A 20,176-nucleotide genomic window follows, 5' to 3' on the forward strand; every position below is an offset into this window, starting at 1 on the left:
GGACAATTTTGCAAATCGGAACAGTCGAACTACAGGATACCGCACATTGATTTCAAGAACGAAAAAGCATATAACATATATTACCATATAAAGACATGTATAGGGTGCGTTTAAAAATTTGTCATATGTTCCCTTTCAACTTGAAGTGCTGTTAGATACCAATTCGAGCAGTGCCAGTCGCTTGCCTAGCGAAATGAGGTTTAACTAGCTAGCGGACAGGAGCATGCAGACTGCTGCTAGTTAACGTCAGTGATAGTATGTAGCTGCGGAGTTAATGCAGCAGTTAACAGATGTGGCTATGCAGTTGATTTCGTCTTAGTAAAAAAATAACTTTTTATTAATTATGGGAAAAAAGAAGAAATCGGCGCCCGTCGTCACGGGGACGTCGGCATCAACAGGCAACCTTTCAGGTGCTGGAAATGACAGTGTCGCACCTGAGCTAAATGCTAACAAGAGGCCACAGCAGAAACCAAATTCCGCAAAAACATCTACCCGGGATAACAAGTCTAAAGGTGGGGTGTTCCCCGCTTAAATATATGTACAGTTTTGAGCCATTTATGTTTAATTTATATATGTGGATATTTTAATCAAATTACCCATTATTTTAGGCGTTTAATTACCAATTTGATACTGAATAGCTAAAAGATGCAGTAATTTAATTACTGATATAAATTTGCATGTCATCTGCTGTATTTGTAACTGAAAATGCCGAGTGATGATTGCAATCCGTTCGCGTTAGGCTCATTGAATGTTTCAAATGTGGGTACACTGACCACGATGATTTAGTCTTCCTGACGTTCTTGAATGACTTTGTCTATTTCTTTACACATGAAAGCGCCGAAAACATATAGCTTCGCCAACACCGCCGAAGCTGAATCAGGTGGAGCCGCCAATCACGATAAGTCAATTCTGAAAGTAAGCTCGGTTTTATTGTGTTTGATCATACGTTTGTTTGTTTTGTTTTTTTTTGGATCAACATTTTCAAGCCTATTAATTGTTTTTGAAGGTTGTTATCCAAGCAGATTTGGAGAAAAAGATAATCAAGCTAATCAATGAATATAGACAAGAAAATGGGGATAAAGGACCAATATCCAGGAGACTCACTACAAAAAAACTGCTGGTAGGCATATCATTACAAATTTTCAGTATTTTTTTTTTCTTTTTCCTGCTGCTGCAAATAATCAGGTGATTTTGAGTATAACCTGGTACAATACCATGGCTTGTTACAGCTGAAATGACTTCTGATTAAACACAATCTTTTCAGGATCTTTACATGGCCCTGCAAAATCTACGCTTCAAGACGGAACACATCGAGGAGGCGATGAAGAGCAGCGTGTTGTACGGCGGAGATTTGCATTCAGCCCTTGACTGGCTTTGCCTAAACCTACAGGATGGTAAATTCTGTTTGAAAGAAATCTGTGATACACAGACAGGGAGTAGATTAGATCTAAATAAGAATGTAATTATGCTTTTGATTCTGAATTCCTATAGAGGAGCTTCCAGAGGGCTTCAGTCAAAAATTGCAAGAGGAGAAACCTACTGAGAAACCGAAATTTAAGCCAGTCCCTGAGAAGGTCCAACCAAGAATGGAAGCTTGCAAGATGCTAGAGAAACAAAAAAATGTATGTGTCCTTTATACCTGGGGGGATGTGCAGTCATTGTCCTGATAAGCCATGATGTATGAACATACACAAACTTTTTTGTGACCTAGGATACATCTTTGGTACTTCGGTACTTTGCAGTGGAACTTAAAACGCTTTCTTTGTCGATAGGTTATGCAAATAGCCTGCCGCTTTTAGTACTTTTAGTACTTTCACCATACCTGGTGTGGTGGAAAAGCAAATGAAGATGATGCCCTTTTTTTGGTTCCCGTAAAGTCATGTGCCACATGAACGACGTACCTCATATAGAAGGGTGGTCCCATAAGATTATAATGGGGCTGAAAAATTGCTATCAGATAGTGACATCACAGCCATCGTAACATCAGAGCACAACGCATCATTTGTTTGCAGTGATGCTGGTGTAAACAAACCTACTGCCCTGCCAGTCATATACAAGTATAGCACATACAGTACATAGTATTTGATAATGATAAACACCTATGTTACTGGTTTAAGTATTTACTATACTGTGCTTTTTATTGAAATTCAGGCTATACCATATAGCCGTGGTGTGTAGTAAGCTATGCCATCTAGGTTTGTGTAAGTACATTCTGTGACGTTTGAACAATAACAAAATCCCTTAACGAAGCATTTCTCAGAATGCGTCTCTGTTAAGCGAAGCGTGCCTGTATGTCAGTGTCTTGCACATGCTTGTAATTTTGTCCTTGTATTGCATTTTAAGCGGAAATCCAGTCTGTAACTCCTGAGTCATATTTCCAAAGTATAACGGAGACATTAAAACTGGAATAAAATTATTAACTGAATGCAGCTTCCTCTTTGCCGCAGGACACTCCTGAGAAGAATGAGGATGTGGCCATGAAGGAATGGATCCTGAGATATGCCGAGCAGTCCAGCGAAGATGAGGCCGAGGAAGAAGGAGAAAAACCGCAACTTGACCTGGAACATGAAGAGAAATTTGACCCGGTAAGTCAGTCTCAGGGACTTTTAAACTTTGTGCCATTTCTCACTCGGCCATCTTAAGATCTCTTTGGTTGCTCTTATTTATGTACAGTCAAAAAATGTAGTACATCAATATGCATAGATGCAGTCAGCATATAGCTTCGAGCTGAATGAGTTGTAGCACCTGACCCAGTTGTGTGAACTTCTTGGTCCTTAAATACCCCTAATTTGGGATGAGACCTGTCCAGCCATATCGACCTTATCATCCTGTACTGTAAGGTATTGTGAAAGACAACAATTTGGTAATTCAATAATGTTCTTTGCTGAGTTTTGTTTTTTAAAGTTGTATGTTTCACACTGGTTTTTATGTAAACGTTTCTTAATCTGAAATTTACCTTTCTGTTCCTATTCAAATTTTTTATATGAAGACCACATTTACAGGAAATAATTAGGTTTACAGATCAGGAAATGGGTGCTCTACAAATGAATACATAGTACTTCCAAGATTATATATGTCACATGCACAGTTAAACTGGTACAACTTCCAGTGAAATGAAAACCTGGCTTGCTCCTGCGTTATAGAATCCCCTGGGTTGGATTCTAAATAATATGAAATGATTTAAAACCTCATCCCGTCTGGAGCGTCCCCACCCTCATGCCCCCTGCCCGCTGGGAGAGACCCGAGTTTCACTGCATGCCTGAACTGTTTAAATGGCCACAGAAAATGGATGCAGCTGTCACTCATTCCACTCTCCTGCCTGTTTCGTTTAGAATGACAGGTATCTGCTGCTCACAGCTCAACTTTATGACGCAAAGGAGTCTGCAGTAACAGCGAGAGCGAAGCAGGATAAGGTTAACCAGAGAGCGGCACAGGATCGAATTCGAGTGATTCGGCAAGGTAGGTCTGAGACTTTTCCACTCCTGTGTCAGGCAGCAGCTGGAGAGCAGTGATTATTTTGGACTGTTGGGGTTTTTTGTAATTATATTTTTAAATTGCAAGATTAAGGAATTACCATATATTTCCTGATCCCAACTTAACTTGGTGCTCACCATATAATTGCTCTTTGTCGGTAATAAAGGGCTTGTTATTGGCACTAAATGAGGTAATGGAGTCACATAATTTTTCTATAGTACTATAGTTATTTTGCCTAGAGGTGCATAGCTCAAGCCCAGAAAGTAAAAATCTAGACCAAGATTTAGGTTCCACAAAGCAGTTGAGTACTCTGTAACTGTGACTCTTTATACTCAATTGGTTGGTTGACACAAAATCTTGGTCTGTATTTTTACTTTCTGGGTCTGAACTTCCTACCTCTGATTTTGCCCATATCTTAGAGATGAAGCCTTTGGAATCACATCCGATGTTCAATCCTGCCATAAAAGTGACTGATGCGCCAAAAGAGGAAAAGAAACCAGCAGCAGTTCAGGAACGTCCAGACGACCTGAACTTCAGTCTGTTTCAACAGGAAGACAAACCTCAATTGGAGAAGAGTAAGGAGGGGAAACCCCTGGCTGCTAATGGGGGTGCCGGTGCCGTGTTTTAATGACTGCTCGCAGAGAACATGACTGTCCGTTTCTTGTGGCCAGCAGCGAAGAAGAACCAGCCTAAGGATATCCGGAACTTTGACTACACAGCGCGGAGCTGGACAGGAAAGTCTCCCAAGCAGTTCCTCATTGATTGGTGCAGGAAAAACCTCCCCAGAAGTCCCCCACCATCTTTCCACAAAGTGCCTGTTGGTAGATACTGGAAGTGCAGGTGTGTTTAAGTCCCTCAGTGACCCCCGGCCGGTTCACGTTTTGCTCCCTCCGTTTCCTACCAGACAGTCCACATTTTTACTGTAAGGAAGCAAAAACGTGGACTGTTTGCGGATTCCGAAGGACTGGTGCAAGAAACACTGATCTTAATGAAGAGGTTACTTTTATTCTGCCACAGGATGTGAGATAAAGGTGATAAAAAGTTAACAAAGTGCCATTAATTAATAAATTATATAATCAGAATGTAGCCAATATGTAATCAAATTGTACAATCTTCAATGTAATTATTAGTTTTGTGTTTTTATTTTATTTTCTTAATTGTTATACATAGTGTATAATATTACAACCTGTTTCTTTACAGATGTATGTGAAGGTAGCTGGGTTTATTTCAGGGCTATTGTTAAAATTTCTGTTCTGAGATTCAGCTAATTTATTTCGGTAACCTGTGCAGCCCTTATTTTATCTTTTTGATTGTTGCTTATAAACCTCCTGCCAGTTAAAAATGAGACAGACGAGGTTTCTGTTGCTGCAATGATTCTGCCCCCCTCCCCAGAGTCCGCATTCAGAGAGGAGATGAGGCTTTAGAGGTCTGTCCCACCATCCTCACCGAAGACGGCATGCAGGCCCAACACCTTGGGGCCACGTTAGCCCTCTACAACTTGGTCAAAGGGCAGGTACGCTGAAGGGTAGCCACTCACTTAAAGGGGCACATTTTATGCAGTGTTAATGGTGTGGAATCTTGTCATGATTACATTCAAATCTTAAAGCCTTATCAACAAACCTAGTCTATGATATTAGTTTGTCCAGAGGATTTCGAATGTTTGGTGTTCTAGAGACGTTTTGTTTTGTATGATTGCATCTGGAACAATATTCAAAATCAAACAGCTCCTTCATCCATTTTGATTTATTTGTTCATATATCCCTCTTTCAGTATGATCTTTCATTTCTCCCTAAGCCCCCCAGGCGCACACAGTAAAATTATGGATCCCTGCAATCCCCAAAATTAGTTGGGTATCTCCCAGTCACATAAAATGACAAGTTTAAACGTCCCTCGAAATCTACCAAGAGTAACACCCGCCCTCTGAAACTTGCCTCTAGCTGTTGGCCTTTGTTTTTTGACAAATTCTTTGTAAATGAAGGGTTTGCTTGTTAGCTGGTGAGAAGATGCCCTGTCCCTTTCTCAGTCAGTGCACCAGCTGCTCCCACCCACGTACCGCAACGTGTGGCTGGAGTGGCGTGACGGTGAACAGCGGGAGGAAGAGCAGAACCGCACCGAGATCAACAAGCCCCGGGACCAGTTCATCGCCCGGCTGATGAGTCGCCTGAAGATACAGCAGCAGAAGAGCCAGACCTCTGGGTCCCCTGGCGGACCTCAGGACAGCGTGGAGCCCGAGGACTCCTGGGAAAACCTGGCCTCCTTGGAGGACGACGTCCCTGGCAGGGAGGCTCCCCCAGACTCGACGGGCCTGGCGGCGTCCCGTGCCCTCATGATGCGGCTGCGGGATTCCCCCCTGGCCCGGGCGCTGCTCCGGGAGCGTGAGCAGCTGCCCGTATTCCAACACCGGCAGGCTGTCCTGGAGGCCATACACAGGCACCGCGTGGTGGTGGTTGCCGGGGAGACGGGCAGCGGTAAGAGCACCCAGATCCCTCAGTTCATCCTTGAGGACCTGTTGACGCAGGGCCCAGAAGCCAAACCCTGCAATGTCGTGGTGACCCAGCCCCGGCGAATCTCTGCCATGAGCCTTGCTGGGCGGGTGTCCCAGGAGCTTGGCTGTGAGGATGGACCCGGAGCAAAGGTAAAGCACTCTGTACCCCCCCCCCCCCCCCCACCATACTTGTTACTTGTAAGTTTTATATCCTAATCATTCTGATGATAACTGGTGTGGCCCAGTTACATTCATGCAGACCCTCCATTGCTCTTCCAATGGTTTATTATTCATACTTGCATGTGATTTTTTTTTTCTAAAACAGCTCGCATTTTTAAGAATTACTTTCTTTGATTCTTCTGTGTGGCTTTTGCTGGGCAGTGCTGTGCTTGCAGGCTCCGGTAGGTAGTTTTCCGGTAGGTTACTCAAACCACTTGCATATTTTTCCAGACCTCGTTGTGCGGATACCAGATCCGAATGGAGAGCCGATCTGGCTCCTCTACGCGCCTGTTATACTGTACCACAGGAGTTCTGCTCAGAAAACTGCAGCAGGACAGACTGCTGAGTTCGCTGACGCACATCATTGTTGATGAGGTGGGTAACAGCTGGCAGTCCTTCTTGAAGATGCTTAGAAATAACAGGAAAATGATTTTAGCGACCCATCTACTTGTATACTGAGGCCTGATTTGAAGAGTTTATCTTGTTTTAATACATAGTTCTGTTCTTGTCTAGTCATTGTGAATTTATGAATAAGATCAAACTTGTTAAACTAATCAGCTTTTTGGGACAGGCGATTTGAATTTAATATATAGTGCTCGGCGTAAATGAGTACACCCCCTTTGAAAAGTAAGATTTTAATCAATATCTCAATGAAAACAAAGAACAGTTTCCAAAACGTTGACAGGACAGGAGTTTTATAGAACATTTGCTTAACTCATGAACATGAAAGGAAGGTTACTAATATGACTTGGATTACAAAATCTTTAGTTTTACTCAAATCAAGTGATGGAAAAATGAATACACCTCACAACAAAAACTCGGTGTTGTCCTTAAAAATTACGGAGGTCATGCAAAATATTAGAGGTAGTAGCTCTAATATTTTGCATGACCTCCGTAATTTTTAAGGACAACACCGAGTCTTCTAGGTATGGAATGAACAAGTTGGCGACATATTTCAACATGTATCTTTTTCCATTCTTCAAGAATGACCTCTTTTAGAACCTGGATGCTGGATGGAGAGTGACGCTCAACTTGTCTCCTTCAGATTCCCCATAGGTGTTCTGTTGGGTTCAGATCAGGAGACTTGGCCACTGATTCACTTTCACCCTGTTCTTCAGAAATGCAACAGTGTCCTTAGGTGTGGGTTTTGGATCGTTGGCATGTCGGAAAAGTGCACAATGACCATGGGTGATGGTAGCTGCTTCTCTTTCAATGTAGAGCAGTACCTCTGAATTCATGATACCATCAATGAAATGCAGCTCCCCGACACCAGCAGCACTCATGCAGCCCCACATAAGGACACTGCCACCACCATGTTTCCCTGTAGGGGTTTCTTTGCAAAACGATGCCCTTCATAGTCAAAATGAACGTTTAATGAATAATTAGACTCACCTGTGGTTGATTTCTTGTTAATTAGAATTTTGTAGTCTAAAATTTTAGCTTTGCTCCTAAGACTTTCAATGGGGTGTACTCATTGTTGCAACATGGTCTTGAATAATTGTCCATCCATCCATCCATCCATCCATTTTCCAAACCGCTTATCCTACTGGGTCGCAGGGGATCCGGAGCCTATCTAGGAAGCTATGGGCACGAGGCAGGTAACAACCCAGGATGGAGGGCCAGCCCACTTGAATTATTGTGTTCGGACATTTACTTTTTTGTGAGAGCAAATTAAATCTTGTTCGGAAATCAATGGCCCACATTTGTGGGACTATTTCGTAGTATAGTAGCCCAAAGAAAACCTTTACTTTTCGGTCAGATTCAATGTTTTCTGACTAATCTGTTGGGCTGTACTCATTTATGCTGAGCCCTGTATTGGGGTATTAGCTAACAAAACATCTACCTACGAGCACTTAGTGACCTTATGGTCGTGCAGAAACACATCTATGCTTAATTTTCCTATAACTCAAAGGGGCTGTATCTCATTGCTTTCCGGGTTCACTGTTTCCTGTGAGGCAGGTTCACGAGCGCAGTGTCCAGTCGGACTTCCTGCTGATCATCCTGAGAGACATTCTGCAGAAGCGGCCCGAGGTTCGCCTGGTGCTGATGAGTGCTACAGTCGACTGTGACAAGTTTGCGGGCTACTTTTGCCGCTGTCCTGTGGTGACCATCCCAGGGAGGACCTTCCCTGTGGAGGTAAGGGATCATCTATGCAGATGACCTCTGGCAAGTAGTAATACCCCTGTGTTTACTCTTTGGTCAACCCATTATGTATGTTTATCAGCAAAAGAGGTATGAGGTTGCATAGAATGTCTTAGCAATATGAAACAGGATCCTATTGGGTGATGGACAACCTTTCGGATTCATAATATTTGGAACATTTCTTCCCCCTCTGTTATGTACACTTAAATCAGACAATTTGATATGTGCATATTGATCTGTATTTTACAAAACTTTCATTGCTTATTTCACTATTAGGTATTTCATAAACCCAGATGTACCAGTTTTGGAAAAATAAATTAAATTTAGCAATTTAAATTTTTGAGAACTACCTTTTTTTATTTATTTTTTATTTTTTAATCAACATTATACGTTACGCGTCAGCGTCGGTCATGAGTATGGAAGGTTATTGGGGCAGAAGATGAAAGTGCATCTTGACATGACATTTTTACCCCTTTAAACACGGTATTTTTTCCCTCTATACATCTCAACACTGCTCTTTCCTATTGGGCATTACCATTAAAATATGTGCTTAAAAAACACATGATGACGTACATTTTTATGCGTAAAGGTAATAATTTGTGTAAATTTATATTTAGTTATAAAAGTCTGTGCTAAAAGACAAATTACTTGTGCATGCCGTTATACTTGCCCTGGCATGACACAAGCGCAATATATGCATTTTAATGAGTCACAAAAGAACTAATTAATGTTATCATGAAGTGTATCAACACATTATAGAATATGCAAAATTTAAACATTAAATGCTATAAAAAGGGTGTGTGTGTGTCTTGTGGAAAATGCTAAAAGAAATATTTTTATTTGTAATAAATATTAACTTGTAGAGTCTGTGTAAAGACCATATGCAGTCCAAATATCGGACTGTACAAAAGAAAGATGGGTTCATGTGTGTGCGATTGTCTGTGGTGTTTTGAGACGCCATATAAACAGTTAATGTGCTACCTGTGAAAAGCATTACTCTGCTATGGGTACAAGCTAGCAGAGAAATTTAGATACAGATTCTGTGAAGTTCAACTTCGAGTATCAAACTGTGAAAATAAGGATACGTGTGTGTGTGTGTGTGAGAGAGAGAGAGAGTGTGTCGGTATCATTCAAGTGGTTACTGGACGGAACACATTTAGTATATAAATAATCACTTTGACTTTTTTTGTGGTGGGTTGTGAGGTCTGGTGCACCAGCTGTATTCGATCTGTTTTTGTCTGAGGCTGATGTTGAGGACATGGAACATCGTCATCACAGTTCCCAGAAAATTTCTAAAACCTAGTTGTACATGTTCTACAACATCTAAACATAACTGGTGATGCAAAATTTCTGCCACTCGCCTATTCACAGCTTGACAGGTGAATCTTAGCAGCAGATACAGCAAGAACCTCAAAACGCGGTGGGGGCCATATTTAATGTGGGGAAAAATCTGGTTAATTCAGTCGGTAATCACTAAATGTCACTGTTACTGGGTCGTATATGGTACAACGGGCTGTAAAGAAAAAAAAATAATCCTAACTTTGATGAGTGGGTTGAATGTAAGGCAGCAATAAAAGGAAGGGGTCATATACGACCCCATGGGTTCCCCAGGGTTATTACCGCGCACATGCTAGCAGCTACAGCGCAAACCTAAAGACCTTCCTTCGTGTTTATATACGAAGTGCACTGTGACATTATTTGTTTATGACATTATTATTTTTTAGAACATCTGATATTTCACCTCTGCACATTTTATAACGTTGGGTATCGTTAACAAGTTACAATGATTTCGTTCTTACTTTTTGAACACGTATATCACACTTATGTCACATTAGGGTAATTATAAGGGCACACGCAAATAATTTGTGTTTTAGTGTTAACTCTTGCAACTTAGTAAGTATTGTTTCTTGTTATTGCGAATGTAGGAAATAAATGAATAACTTTCTATCTGGTGATAGCTAAAGTGTGATTAATAATTGTTCAGCTCGCCATTATTAGACCAGACGGAAATTAAACTATGCAGTTTTTTTTTGATAGTGTGTGTCTGAACAAGAGAGAAATTTTGTCATGGTAAATCATGGAATTTTGACTGAAAAGTGTATGAACCCTGGGTGCAAGTATTGAAGTGCATCTGCAGATGGTTTAACTATTAATTAAACTCTTTTATTTTTTTGGATTTGTTGTTCTGCTGAAGCATGGCCTCTGGGATGAGTGCGCCAGTGTTTTCTGTGGATAACGGCGCCTATTGCAGTGGAATTTATTTAGAAATTGATTCACGTCCGTTCTTCTCGCGTAGGTCTTTCACCTGGAGGATGTGGTGGAGGAGATGGGTTATGTGCTGGAGCGGGATTCGGAGTACAGTCAGCAGTACCTGGAGGAAGAGGAAGAGGTCAACCTCAGTATCACGGTGAAGGGAGGGAAGACGATAGCATACCAGGTTAGGCAAGATCGTTCGTTTGTAAGGCACTACACAGCTTCTGGGTGGGGGGGGTCCATTCTACATCAGAGACTCCTGTTTTGTTACAGGAATTTGTTTCCACATGCCCTGGGGGGGGCTGGGACAGCAGCTGTGACCTGGAAAGCTACAGCAGTCGCACCCGCCACGCCATTCAGTACATGAATCCCAATAAAGTCAACATGGAACTCATCTTGGACCTTTTGGCTTACCTGGGTAAGTCCGTTTTTAAGCTCTAAATATGACGGTTTCGTATAAGAAACCTCACTGTGTTTTACTTCATGTGCTTCTTTTCGCTTCCTCAGTTTTTTCATTGTCATTTCTCATTTTTTAGATAAATCTCCACAGTTTAGAGATGTTGACGGAGCTGTTCTCGTGTTCCTGCCCGGTCTCGCCCACATCCAGCAGCTGTATGATCTTCTGTCTGCTGACCAGAGGTTCCGGGTCAAAGAGAGGTGATTCTGATGGGCTTACCCACAATGCTTTGCTATTTCAACCAAGGGGTCTAATCTGAAACGCAGTCGCCTTGTTGACTTTACTCAGATAAGTGTTTCCCAAACATGCACTTTCAGACAAATCTCAATGTGCTGCAGGTACAAGCTGGTCGCCCTTCATTCCACACTGTCCTCTCAGGACCAGGCTGCTGCTTTTGCTGTTCCTCCTGCTGGAGTCAGAAAAGTATGGCTGTCAAATATGTACACAAACAGCGTATCTACTTGGTCATTAAGTCAAATTGCCCTGCCCACTCATGCCTCCCATGTCGTATTTCAGATTGTCCTGTCTACAAACATTGCAGAAACAGGAGTGACAATCCCAGATGTTGTTTTTGTCATCGATACCGGAAGGACAAAAGAGAACAGGTAACCTTTTCTCATACTTGCCATAAAACCACTATTGAATATTGTACATGCAGTCCCCAAGTAACCGAATAAGATCTGCTCCCTAAGTCTGCCTTTAAGTCGAATTTGTATGCGAGTGAAAAATGGTAATAATTAATGCAGTACATAATTATTATACAGTAATAATAAGTAGCTACATACAGCACTGTACTGTACCTCGAGCCAATGAACTTGAGCGTTGCTAAATATTGTGTGTGTGTGTGTTCACTACTACAAACCACTGTATTTAACTTGAATTTTTAATTTAATAGGCTTTATAACAGTCTGTTCTTAAGTACGAGTTGTCCGTAAGTTGGGCATTCTTAAGACGGGGACTGCCTATAGCACAAAACTGCTACTGTTAATTCCATGATTTTCCCAGGATTTTCATGACCGTACACATGCTGTACGTCAGGGTTTATGAAATACCTAATAGTAAAATAAGCGATGAAAGTTATGTAAAATGCAGATCAAGTTGCATCACATGGCTTAGATGACCTGGAAAATGGTGAATGTTCCCCCGGCTGCAGGTACCACGAGAGCAGTCAGATGAGTTCCCTGGTGGAGACGTTTGTGAGCAAAGCCAGCGCCCTCCAGAGGCAGGGCCGGGCAGGGAGAGTGAGGGAAGGATTCTGCTTCCGCCTGTACACTAAATACAGGTGAATGCTGGCTGTTTACATTCAGGACGCTTTCTGTTTGTTGCTACACTCTTCGTTTCTGGTGTGTTTCTGGGATAGTGACGTGCGTTATCTTTTCGGAAGTGCCTTCCCACACAGTCCCTTGGCCTTCAAGGTGCTCTGTGGTTCAAAGATTTTTTTTTCCCACAAAGGCAAAATACATTAACTGCATGTTTTTATCAAAACATGACCAAAGCACCAAATCAGTTCTCTGATGGGCTGTTTTATTTTGTTACAAAATATTTTAGTCCAGCTATGCTCAGTTTTAAAGAAAACGGTGTGAAAATTGCACTAAAACTAGTGTAAAACATACACTGACAAAAAATGAAAATGTATTTAATATGATTTGCCTTTGTATGGCAGAATTGAACAAAAATAGTATACTGGATGTAAGTTTTTTTTGGGGCCCAAGGAATATCGTTGGAAAAGTAATATCATGAACCAGTGTTCTTGCTCTTTTTCTCATTGAGCTCACTGAGCTGACGGGATTTGCTGCTGTCATCATGGCCGTAGGTTTAAAGGCTTTATGGACTACTCTGTGCCTGAGATTCTCCGCGTTCCACTGGAGGAGCTCTGTCTGCACGTCATGGTAAGTGATGTCTTTAGTTCATGGTCCACATTATAATGACCAGCAATTTTTTTTAAGGAGGAACAAAACGTGTTGCTGGGCTCAACGCATTTCAAACCATCAATATTGAAGAATTTCAGGAAATCATTTTTTTTGTTAGTTTGTTTCTTAGTTTTTTTGCAATTTTTGAGTTGTTCTAACCATTTTAGTTCAAGTTGTGGGCTACAGTTACAGCGGCTCTTTAAAGCATGTCGCCCACATTGCACCCTCTGCCTGTGACCCTGCAGAAGTGCGAGTACGGCCCTCCTGAGGGCTTCCTCTCACAGGCCCTAGATGCTCCCCAGCCACAGTCTGTGAGTAACGCCATGGGCCTGCTGCGGAGGATTGGGGCCTGTCAGCCGGAGGAGCCCAGCCTGACCCCACTCGGGCACCACCTGGCCACCCTGCCCGTCAACGTCAAGATTGGAAAGATGCTTGTTTTTGCCGCCATCTTTGGCTGCCTGGAGCCGGCTGTGAGTTGTGGCCTGTGTGGCTGATAATTCTTCTTCTATTTCTGTTCTTCTATTTCTTCTCAAAATCAGAGGAATTATTAACGTTGTTGTTGTTCTTGTTGCTATTATTATTATTATTATTATTTATCACTTAAAACCACCATCCATTGTACAATTCAAGATTTTATTTAACGCATTTAGAACTCATTTACCACTCACACGTCTTTTTTGTTCAGTGTTTTCAGCACCGTCTTTCTAGATGGCCACTGATTAATCCATGGTATGTCTGTCTTGACTATGGGAATAGACAAGCCACCCACCACAACATCATTATTCTTGTTTCTGATGTCTTAATGGAAAAAAGCAGTTGCTGATGTGTCACTGATAGTGGCGGTTGTGCTTTGCTTGCAAGAATGGGGGGGGGGGGGGGGGGGGGGGAGTTGCCGTCTTCTCAAGTGAGAGTTTGTTGTGTAGCCAAAAAGAGGAGGCACTTCAGACACTGCTTGCAAATGTTGTTTTTTCTGTTTCCAAGAAAATATCACACTTCAGAAGGCATTTTACAGCCAGCATGTGTTAACACCAGTGCTTGCAATGCAGGCATATCTAGGTAAAACCAAAAGCCACACTTATCAAATTTAGTGTGGGGAAAAAATGCGTATGAAAAGTAAAAATGCACATGCACAAAAGATTTTAAGTTTGTCAAGCCTGATATATGCACAGTTCCGATACCTCTGAGAGGAAATATCTTGTGAATGTGCGTACGTGCACGAGCCTGAGATGTTGTGAAGCTGCTACCCACAAATAATTATAAAGGTCAATTCAAATGAGCTAAATTCTCATTGCATGCAAATTAAGCCTTTCTGGTTGCAAAGTTTGACAATAGCAGCTATAAATGGGAAGAAAAAAAAACAAGAGGAATTTTGAACAGTGAAAGTTAGAGACATGACAAAATAATATATTTGTTATATTTTCAGGCAAGGGGTTGCTTATGATTGTTATCAAAAACAATAATTGTTGCCTAATATTTTCGCAAGCATCTATAATTATGGATAAATCATTATGTGGGCCCAGCCCTAATAAATTCCTATTAGAATTTACTGCTTACCTTTTCTCATGTTTTAATCTGGTGTGTTTACACAAAATGCATAATTTACAGTGAGACGCAGGTTATTGTGTCAATGATGCTTGTTTTGAAATTTTTTTTTATTTTATTTTTATAACAGGCAACCATTGCAGCTGCAATATCGGAGAAGTCACCATTTGCCACCCCCATGAACAGGAAAGAGGAAGCTAACTTGGCTAAAGCAGCACTCTCAGTTGCTAATTCAGACCACCTCACGATTTATAATGCATACATCGGGTGGGTGCCATTCCATAATGTTTAACTGATAAAGAAACCTGTTGCTAAAAGGTTTCAAAATTCAGTCCCAGGTATCTGCTTTTGTACCTTGGAGAGCTACTCTGAATTTTATACCTTATGCAATGTCACAATTTACAAAGCTCCATGTATTTGTTTTTTTAAATAATGTCTATAATCACCTTTAGAGGAATCTTGCTGTGCTGGGTATAGCTCAGTGGTTGGCAGTATTCAGTATTTCCTCACACCTCCAGGGTTAGGATTTCTGTTGTGTGTGTGTGTGTGTGTGTGTGTGTGTGTGTGTGTGTGTGTGGTGGAGGGGGTACACATTACATTGTAGGGACCAAATGCCCAAAAACCAGTTTTTTTTTTTTTTTCTTTACCGTTGTGGGAAATCCAATTTTATAAACTTCTCTGACTGCAATCAAAAAAATTAAAATGATTATTTATGGTTAAGGTTAGGGCTAAGTAGGAGTTAAGGGTCTCGTGATTGGGATTAGGGTTGAATGGATGGAGAGTGCCCTCAGATAATCTAACAATCTAACTGGTATGTCTTCATTGTGTGGGTATATGTGCCCTGTGATGGACTATAATCCCATCCACGATACATTCCCTTCCTGTGAAAAGCTTTTGGAAGATGGATATGCACACAGATGGAAGGAGCTGCTGATGTTCCTCTTGTGTTCCGTCTTTCAGGTGGAAGCGTGCACGCAGCGAGGGCCTGCGTGCCGAGGCGGCATACTGCAAGAAACACTTCCTGAATCGCAATGCCCTTTTGACCATTGAGGTTATTGCTATAAAATTCCTCTTCTGTACTGGCCATAAACACCAATGGAAAATAAGTTTTTGCTGCGCCGGTTGGCATGACCTTCATGTGGTGTGGTTTCTGCCTTCAGGATGTAAAGCAAGAGCTGATGAGGATGATGGACCAAGCTGGGTTCTTCACCCCCAAAGCACAGCGGGACCAGCGCCCCCGGGGGCGGGTTGACTCGGCTCCCCTCTCAGCCTCCCAGGTGTCCCTCCTGATGGCAGTGTTGACCGCAGGCCTGTATGATAGCGTCGGCCGGATCCTGTACGTCCCCTCGGTGGACATGCTAGAACAGATCACCTGCACTGTGGAGACTGCCCAGGGCAAGGCTCAGGTGCACGCATCCTCAGTGAACCGCACTCTACAGACATATGGTTGGCTGCTCTACCAAGAAAAAGTAAGTCCAGAATGGGTCGCTTCTGATAACTTCGGAGTACCTAAATGACGTCGGGGTGGTGTGTGCCATGAGTAGGGTGGTAGTGTAAATCCTCTGATCGGCAGTGTGATCTCAGCATTGAGCTCATGAGCAAGACTCTTAAGCACAATTGTTCTAATTTTCTGTCACTTTGGATTAAAGCACCTGCTAAATTTTAAAAAGAAATGTAACTATAGTCTTTGCTTGCTAAAGTAACTGGTTATGTGTAGAACTTGGTTATCAAAGTAAATACGATTGTAATGTTTGTTATCGTCATGTAATGTTTGTTATTAATGTATATTAAAGCTGTTAACAAAGGTTAGGATGTTAATGTAGGACCGGTCAGTCAGAACCTGTATAAGTCAGAACCAATAAGGGGTGAAGAACCCAGCTTGGTCCATCATCCTCATCAGCTCTTGCTTTACATCCAGAAGGCAGAAACCACGGTTATCAAAGTAAACGGTATGCAATTCATAGTCCAGACACAGACAGTACAGGCTTGCTTCATCTCATCATAGCTTATTTTTCTTGTGTATAAGATATCAAAAGTAGTTATCTCAGTATTTTTCACTCTCCTGGTGTTGTAACGGATGTCTGCTGCTCACTGTCGGCACCACAGCAGCACCACAAAGGATGATGCTGTCAAATAAACTCCCTTTATGAACCCTGTCAAAGGTGTAGGGTAGAGTTTGAGATGGGGGTAACGCGTTATGCTAGCTGCACCGGCATAATATTTCTTCATTTATAATCTTACAGCAAGCAAACTTGTACACTGGCATTATCAGTCAACGCAGAACAAGCCCAGATCTTAACCTAAACATTTTCACAAACACTTATTAAATGAAGATTCTAATATTACAGGGAGACAACTTTATTGCTTTAATAATGAGTGTATTTAGCAGCTACAAGGACAAAAGATATTAAAAAGCTCTCCGTTCTAGTGCTAATTTAATAAACATGTTTACACAGCACTTTGGGTGGTTTTACCTACTCTAGCAGTCCGCTCACCATCCAGAATAGTGCCTGTGTTTCCTGTTCAGGTGCTCATGCATAGCGCTAATGCCGCTGTGGTATGCCGTCGCATTTTGCAGAGTGTAAAATCATCTTTTTCTCTTGTGATAATTTGAAGTACTCCCATTACTACACAGTGACATTAAAGAAAGCATTTGTTATAGTGAATTGAAATGTTTCACAAATCAAAAAGGTCATTTTATTCAAATAATTAAAACATGTCGATTTTAAATATTGATGTCACATTTTCAGTGTTGACCGACTAATCGCAGCTGTCCTGTTAACGTTCATAAATTGCATGTAAGTACAGCTCATTGTTAACTTGCAACCCATGCAATGTGTGACTGATGGTATTTCCGACCATTCCGAGATGGCAGATGTGGTCACGACTGCTGGCAGCAATGAGCTAAGTAAATGATGATTAAAAACTTTAAAAAACAGCAAACAATAACTTTTGATGATGTATAGTATTACTGTATAATAAAATGACATGATGATTTTTGCATATAAAGTAAAGGGCCAACTTACAACCAAATAGACTTATACAGGTTCTGACTGACCGGTCCTACATTAACATCCTAACCTATGTTAACAGCTTTAATATACATTAATAACAAACATTATATGATAAACATTACAATCGTATTATGATAGTGTTTGTTATATTAAATCTGTGATGGTATATTAGGATATTAAGGTATACTTATATGCTGCTTATGAATGCACAATTATGAAAGTACACTGAACGTTCAATACTTGCATACAAAAGTCAACATGAAGGTGCAGATCATGTAAAGTGCTACCAGTTTTTAAAATACAATTACTGGAGGGGGACAAATAAAGCAAAATTAAATAATGAGGGAGGTGCATCCCCCCCATTGGGATCTGTACCTGGAGGGAATTAAACATAACCAAAAGCCCCCGTGTTTCATTGACAGGTGAAGTACTCTAAGGTGTACCTAAGGGATACCACCCTGATATCACCCTTCCCAATGCTGCTGTTTGGGGGAGACATAGACGTCCTTCATCGTGAAAGACTGGTCTCCCTGGACAGCTGGATTCAGTTCCAGGTTAGGGCATTGCTTAAGAAGACAATGTCTCTCACATACTTTCTTCTACAGTTTCTCGATTTTGCTTTGGCATATTTCATGAAACATACTTAACATTATCAAGACTATAAGTGCGTTTCTCAAGTTATTGCATATAGTGCAACACTGTGGTTTAGCTGCAAAAGCCTGTAACTTATACAGTCATAAAACATAATTCCACCAGTAAATTAGTCAGCGTCACCAAAATGCGAAGTACGGTCGGCATCGTTTTAACCATGAGTGAAAATGTTTAGATACATATTCAGTATGCCAGTGTTAGTCTGCTCCTGAGCTCCATAATTCTGAATGATAGTCGGTTCCCACTTTCTCCTTGTCACTAACTGATCATTCTTCATCAGATATTTTTTTTCCATGTCAGATTCCCATTTCACCTTTGCTAAGCTCTATTTTACAGTATGTACAATTCACTGTTGAAAGCACTCGTATACATTTTTCAGATCTCAAGTTACAGTGCAATAGCAAAGAAAGTCACACAGCACTGTGTAACACAAAAACAGCAAAATGGAAATACAAGATCAAGCAAATCATGTTATGCGGGCACCACAAACACAGCAACACTGTATCATTGCGATTTATGGAATATATAATGAATCGTTTTGAAAGCTTGGTTAAAGGTTGCATGTGTGCTGGCTAACACGATGTCATATATGCATGCATGTTTTAGGTGTGAAATTATGACGGTGGAAATTTCAGAATCTATTTTGACCAACATGGCTAAAGCAACAAAAAATTGTGCCAAATGATTAAAATTGTACTAACGCATATGTACTAAATCATCTGTAAGTATGTGTGAAGCAATGAGAAATGATGTTCTGCCGTGCAGAAGTGACATTATGGTGTGGGGATTAAACATTGAGTGTAAAACAGAGTGTAACTTTTTTGAAAAGTGCTCCAAAGCAATCGAGAAACTGTAATAGTCAAATAATTTAAGCGCCGTTGCAGTCCTTGGTACCAGCAAATTTATTTCAACTCTTTTTTTTGCTCCTCTTCAGGCTCCAGTTCGAATAGGGGTGATTTTCAAACACCTACGAAAGCTGATTGACTCACTCTTAGAGATGAAGCTTGAGAATCCCAAAGTGAACCTTGAAGGTCAGTTTTTACTATTAACTGAAGACCATGGGAAACAAAAAGAATGTAAAACTAGATACATAACCTGGATCTACATACTTGCCATCCCTCTTAATGAATATAGCAAATGACAAAAGGCATGCAAAATACAAAGGAATATTTATTGAGTGATTGTAATAGTTTAGACAGTAGTTTTCTTTACTTTCACTTAATTTTATGTGATCTGAAACAGAGTAAGTGATATTCTTTTCAAATGCTCTGATCCAGATGTCGTTCATTTAAACATATTTTACTGAAGTCTGCGTTTCATACATTAGGGCTACAACAGCCAGGCGTTTTGAATATTTTAAAAACGAACTGCTCTCTGACAACACTATGTGCTGCACGCTGTCTGTCGGGTGCCGTTATTTGCAGCTCTGTTCTTTAATAACTAGTTAACTCTTCCTCCCCCTCACTGCAGATGAAAAAACCATACAGATCATAACAGAACTAATACAATCGGAGAAGATCGTTTGAACCTGGAATCATGGATCTTTAATAGTCATGGATCAAGGAGCAAAGCAAACTAAATGAATGATGAGCTTAGTATTTGTATTTTGTTCAATATTTACAACAAAACTTCAAATAAATCTTTTAATGACGTATGTTTGTTTTATATATGTATAAATGTGCATTTTATGCAGTGTGTGTGTGCGCGTACGCGCATGTGCACATATGTAGGATTAATGCTTGTGAGTATTTCACACTTTTATACAATATTACTGCTTATTTTCAAAGGTTCAGATGTACCAACTCCAATGAATATGGAACTATATCTGACAAACTTGTCTAGCAATTGCTGGAAAAGATTTTGACTCTCACTTTACTTTGCTATTAATTTTGAAAGTCTTGGTAGTTTTACTATTCAGTGAAAAAACAATATCCTGTGATTGTGTAGGGATTCTCTCCAGGATCCTGCGGCATGTGCGGGTTGGCTAGTGAGATGAAACAGCTTGATAAAAACAGATTTTTGAGAACCA

The 20,176-nt window shown here is 41.0% G+C and overlaps 1 protein-coding gene across 2 annotated transcripts; it reads left to right on the forward strand.

Annotated features, from left to right (window-relative positions):
- The first annotated feature begins 11 nt into the window (after window positions 1-11).
- dhx29 (DEAH (Asp-Glu-Ala-His) box polypeptide 29) lies at window positions 12-20,173 on the forward strand. Of its 2 annotated transcripts, none has more exons than XM_049018823.1 (27): window positions 12-512; window positions 836-915; window positions 1,007-1,120; window positions 1,265-1,394; window positions 1,492-1,622; window positions 2,448-2,585; window positions 3,333-3,459; window positions 3,894-4,049; window positions 4,149-4,314; window positions 4,867-4,987; window positions 5,498-6,109; window positions 6,410-6,553; window positions 8,138-8,314; window positions 10,617-10,757; window positions 10,847-10,991; window positions 11,110-11,230; window positions 11,369-11,453; window positions 11,547-11,635; window positions 12,184-12,312; window positions 12,844-12,919; window positions 13,186-13,410; window positions 14,613-14,749; window positions 15,443-15,533; window positions 15,643-15,951; window positions 17,919-18,050; window positions 19,082-19,178; window positions 19,618-20,173. In XM_049018823.1, the coding sequence occupies exons 1-27, from the start codon at window positions 344-346 to the stop codon at window positions 19,671-19,673; spliced, it is 4,098 nt and encodes a 1,365-aa protein (XP_048874780.1). In that variant the 5' UTR covers window positions 12-343; the 3' UTR covers window positions 19,674-20,173. The 2 variants fall into 2 exon arrangements, with proteins under 2 accessions (XP_048874780.1, XP_048874779.1); XM_049018822.1 differs by having other exon boundaries at window positions 13-512; window positions 4,146-4,314.
- Window positions 20,174-20,176: the final 3 nt, after the last annotated feature.

Source organism: Brienomyrus brachyistius, chromosome 7, assembly GCF_023856365.1.
Source record: "Brienomyrus brachyistius isolate T26 chromosome 7, BBRACH_0.4, whole genome shotgun sequence".
NCBI lineage: Eukaryota > Metazoa > Chordata > Actinopteri > Osteoglossiformes > Mormyridae > Brienomyrus > Brienomyrus brachyistius.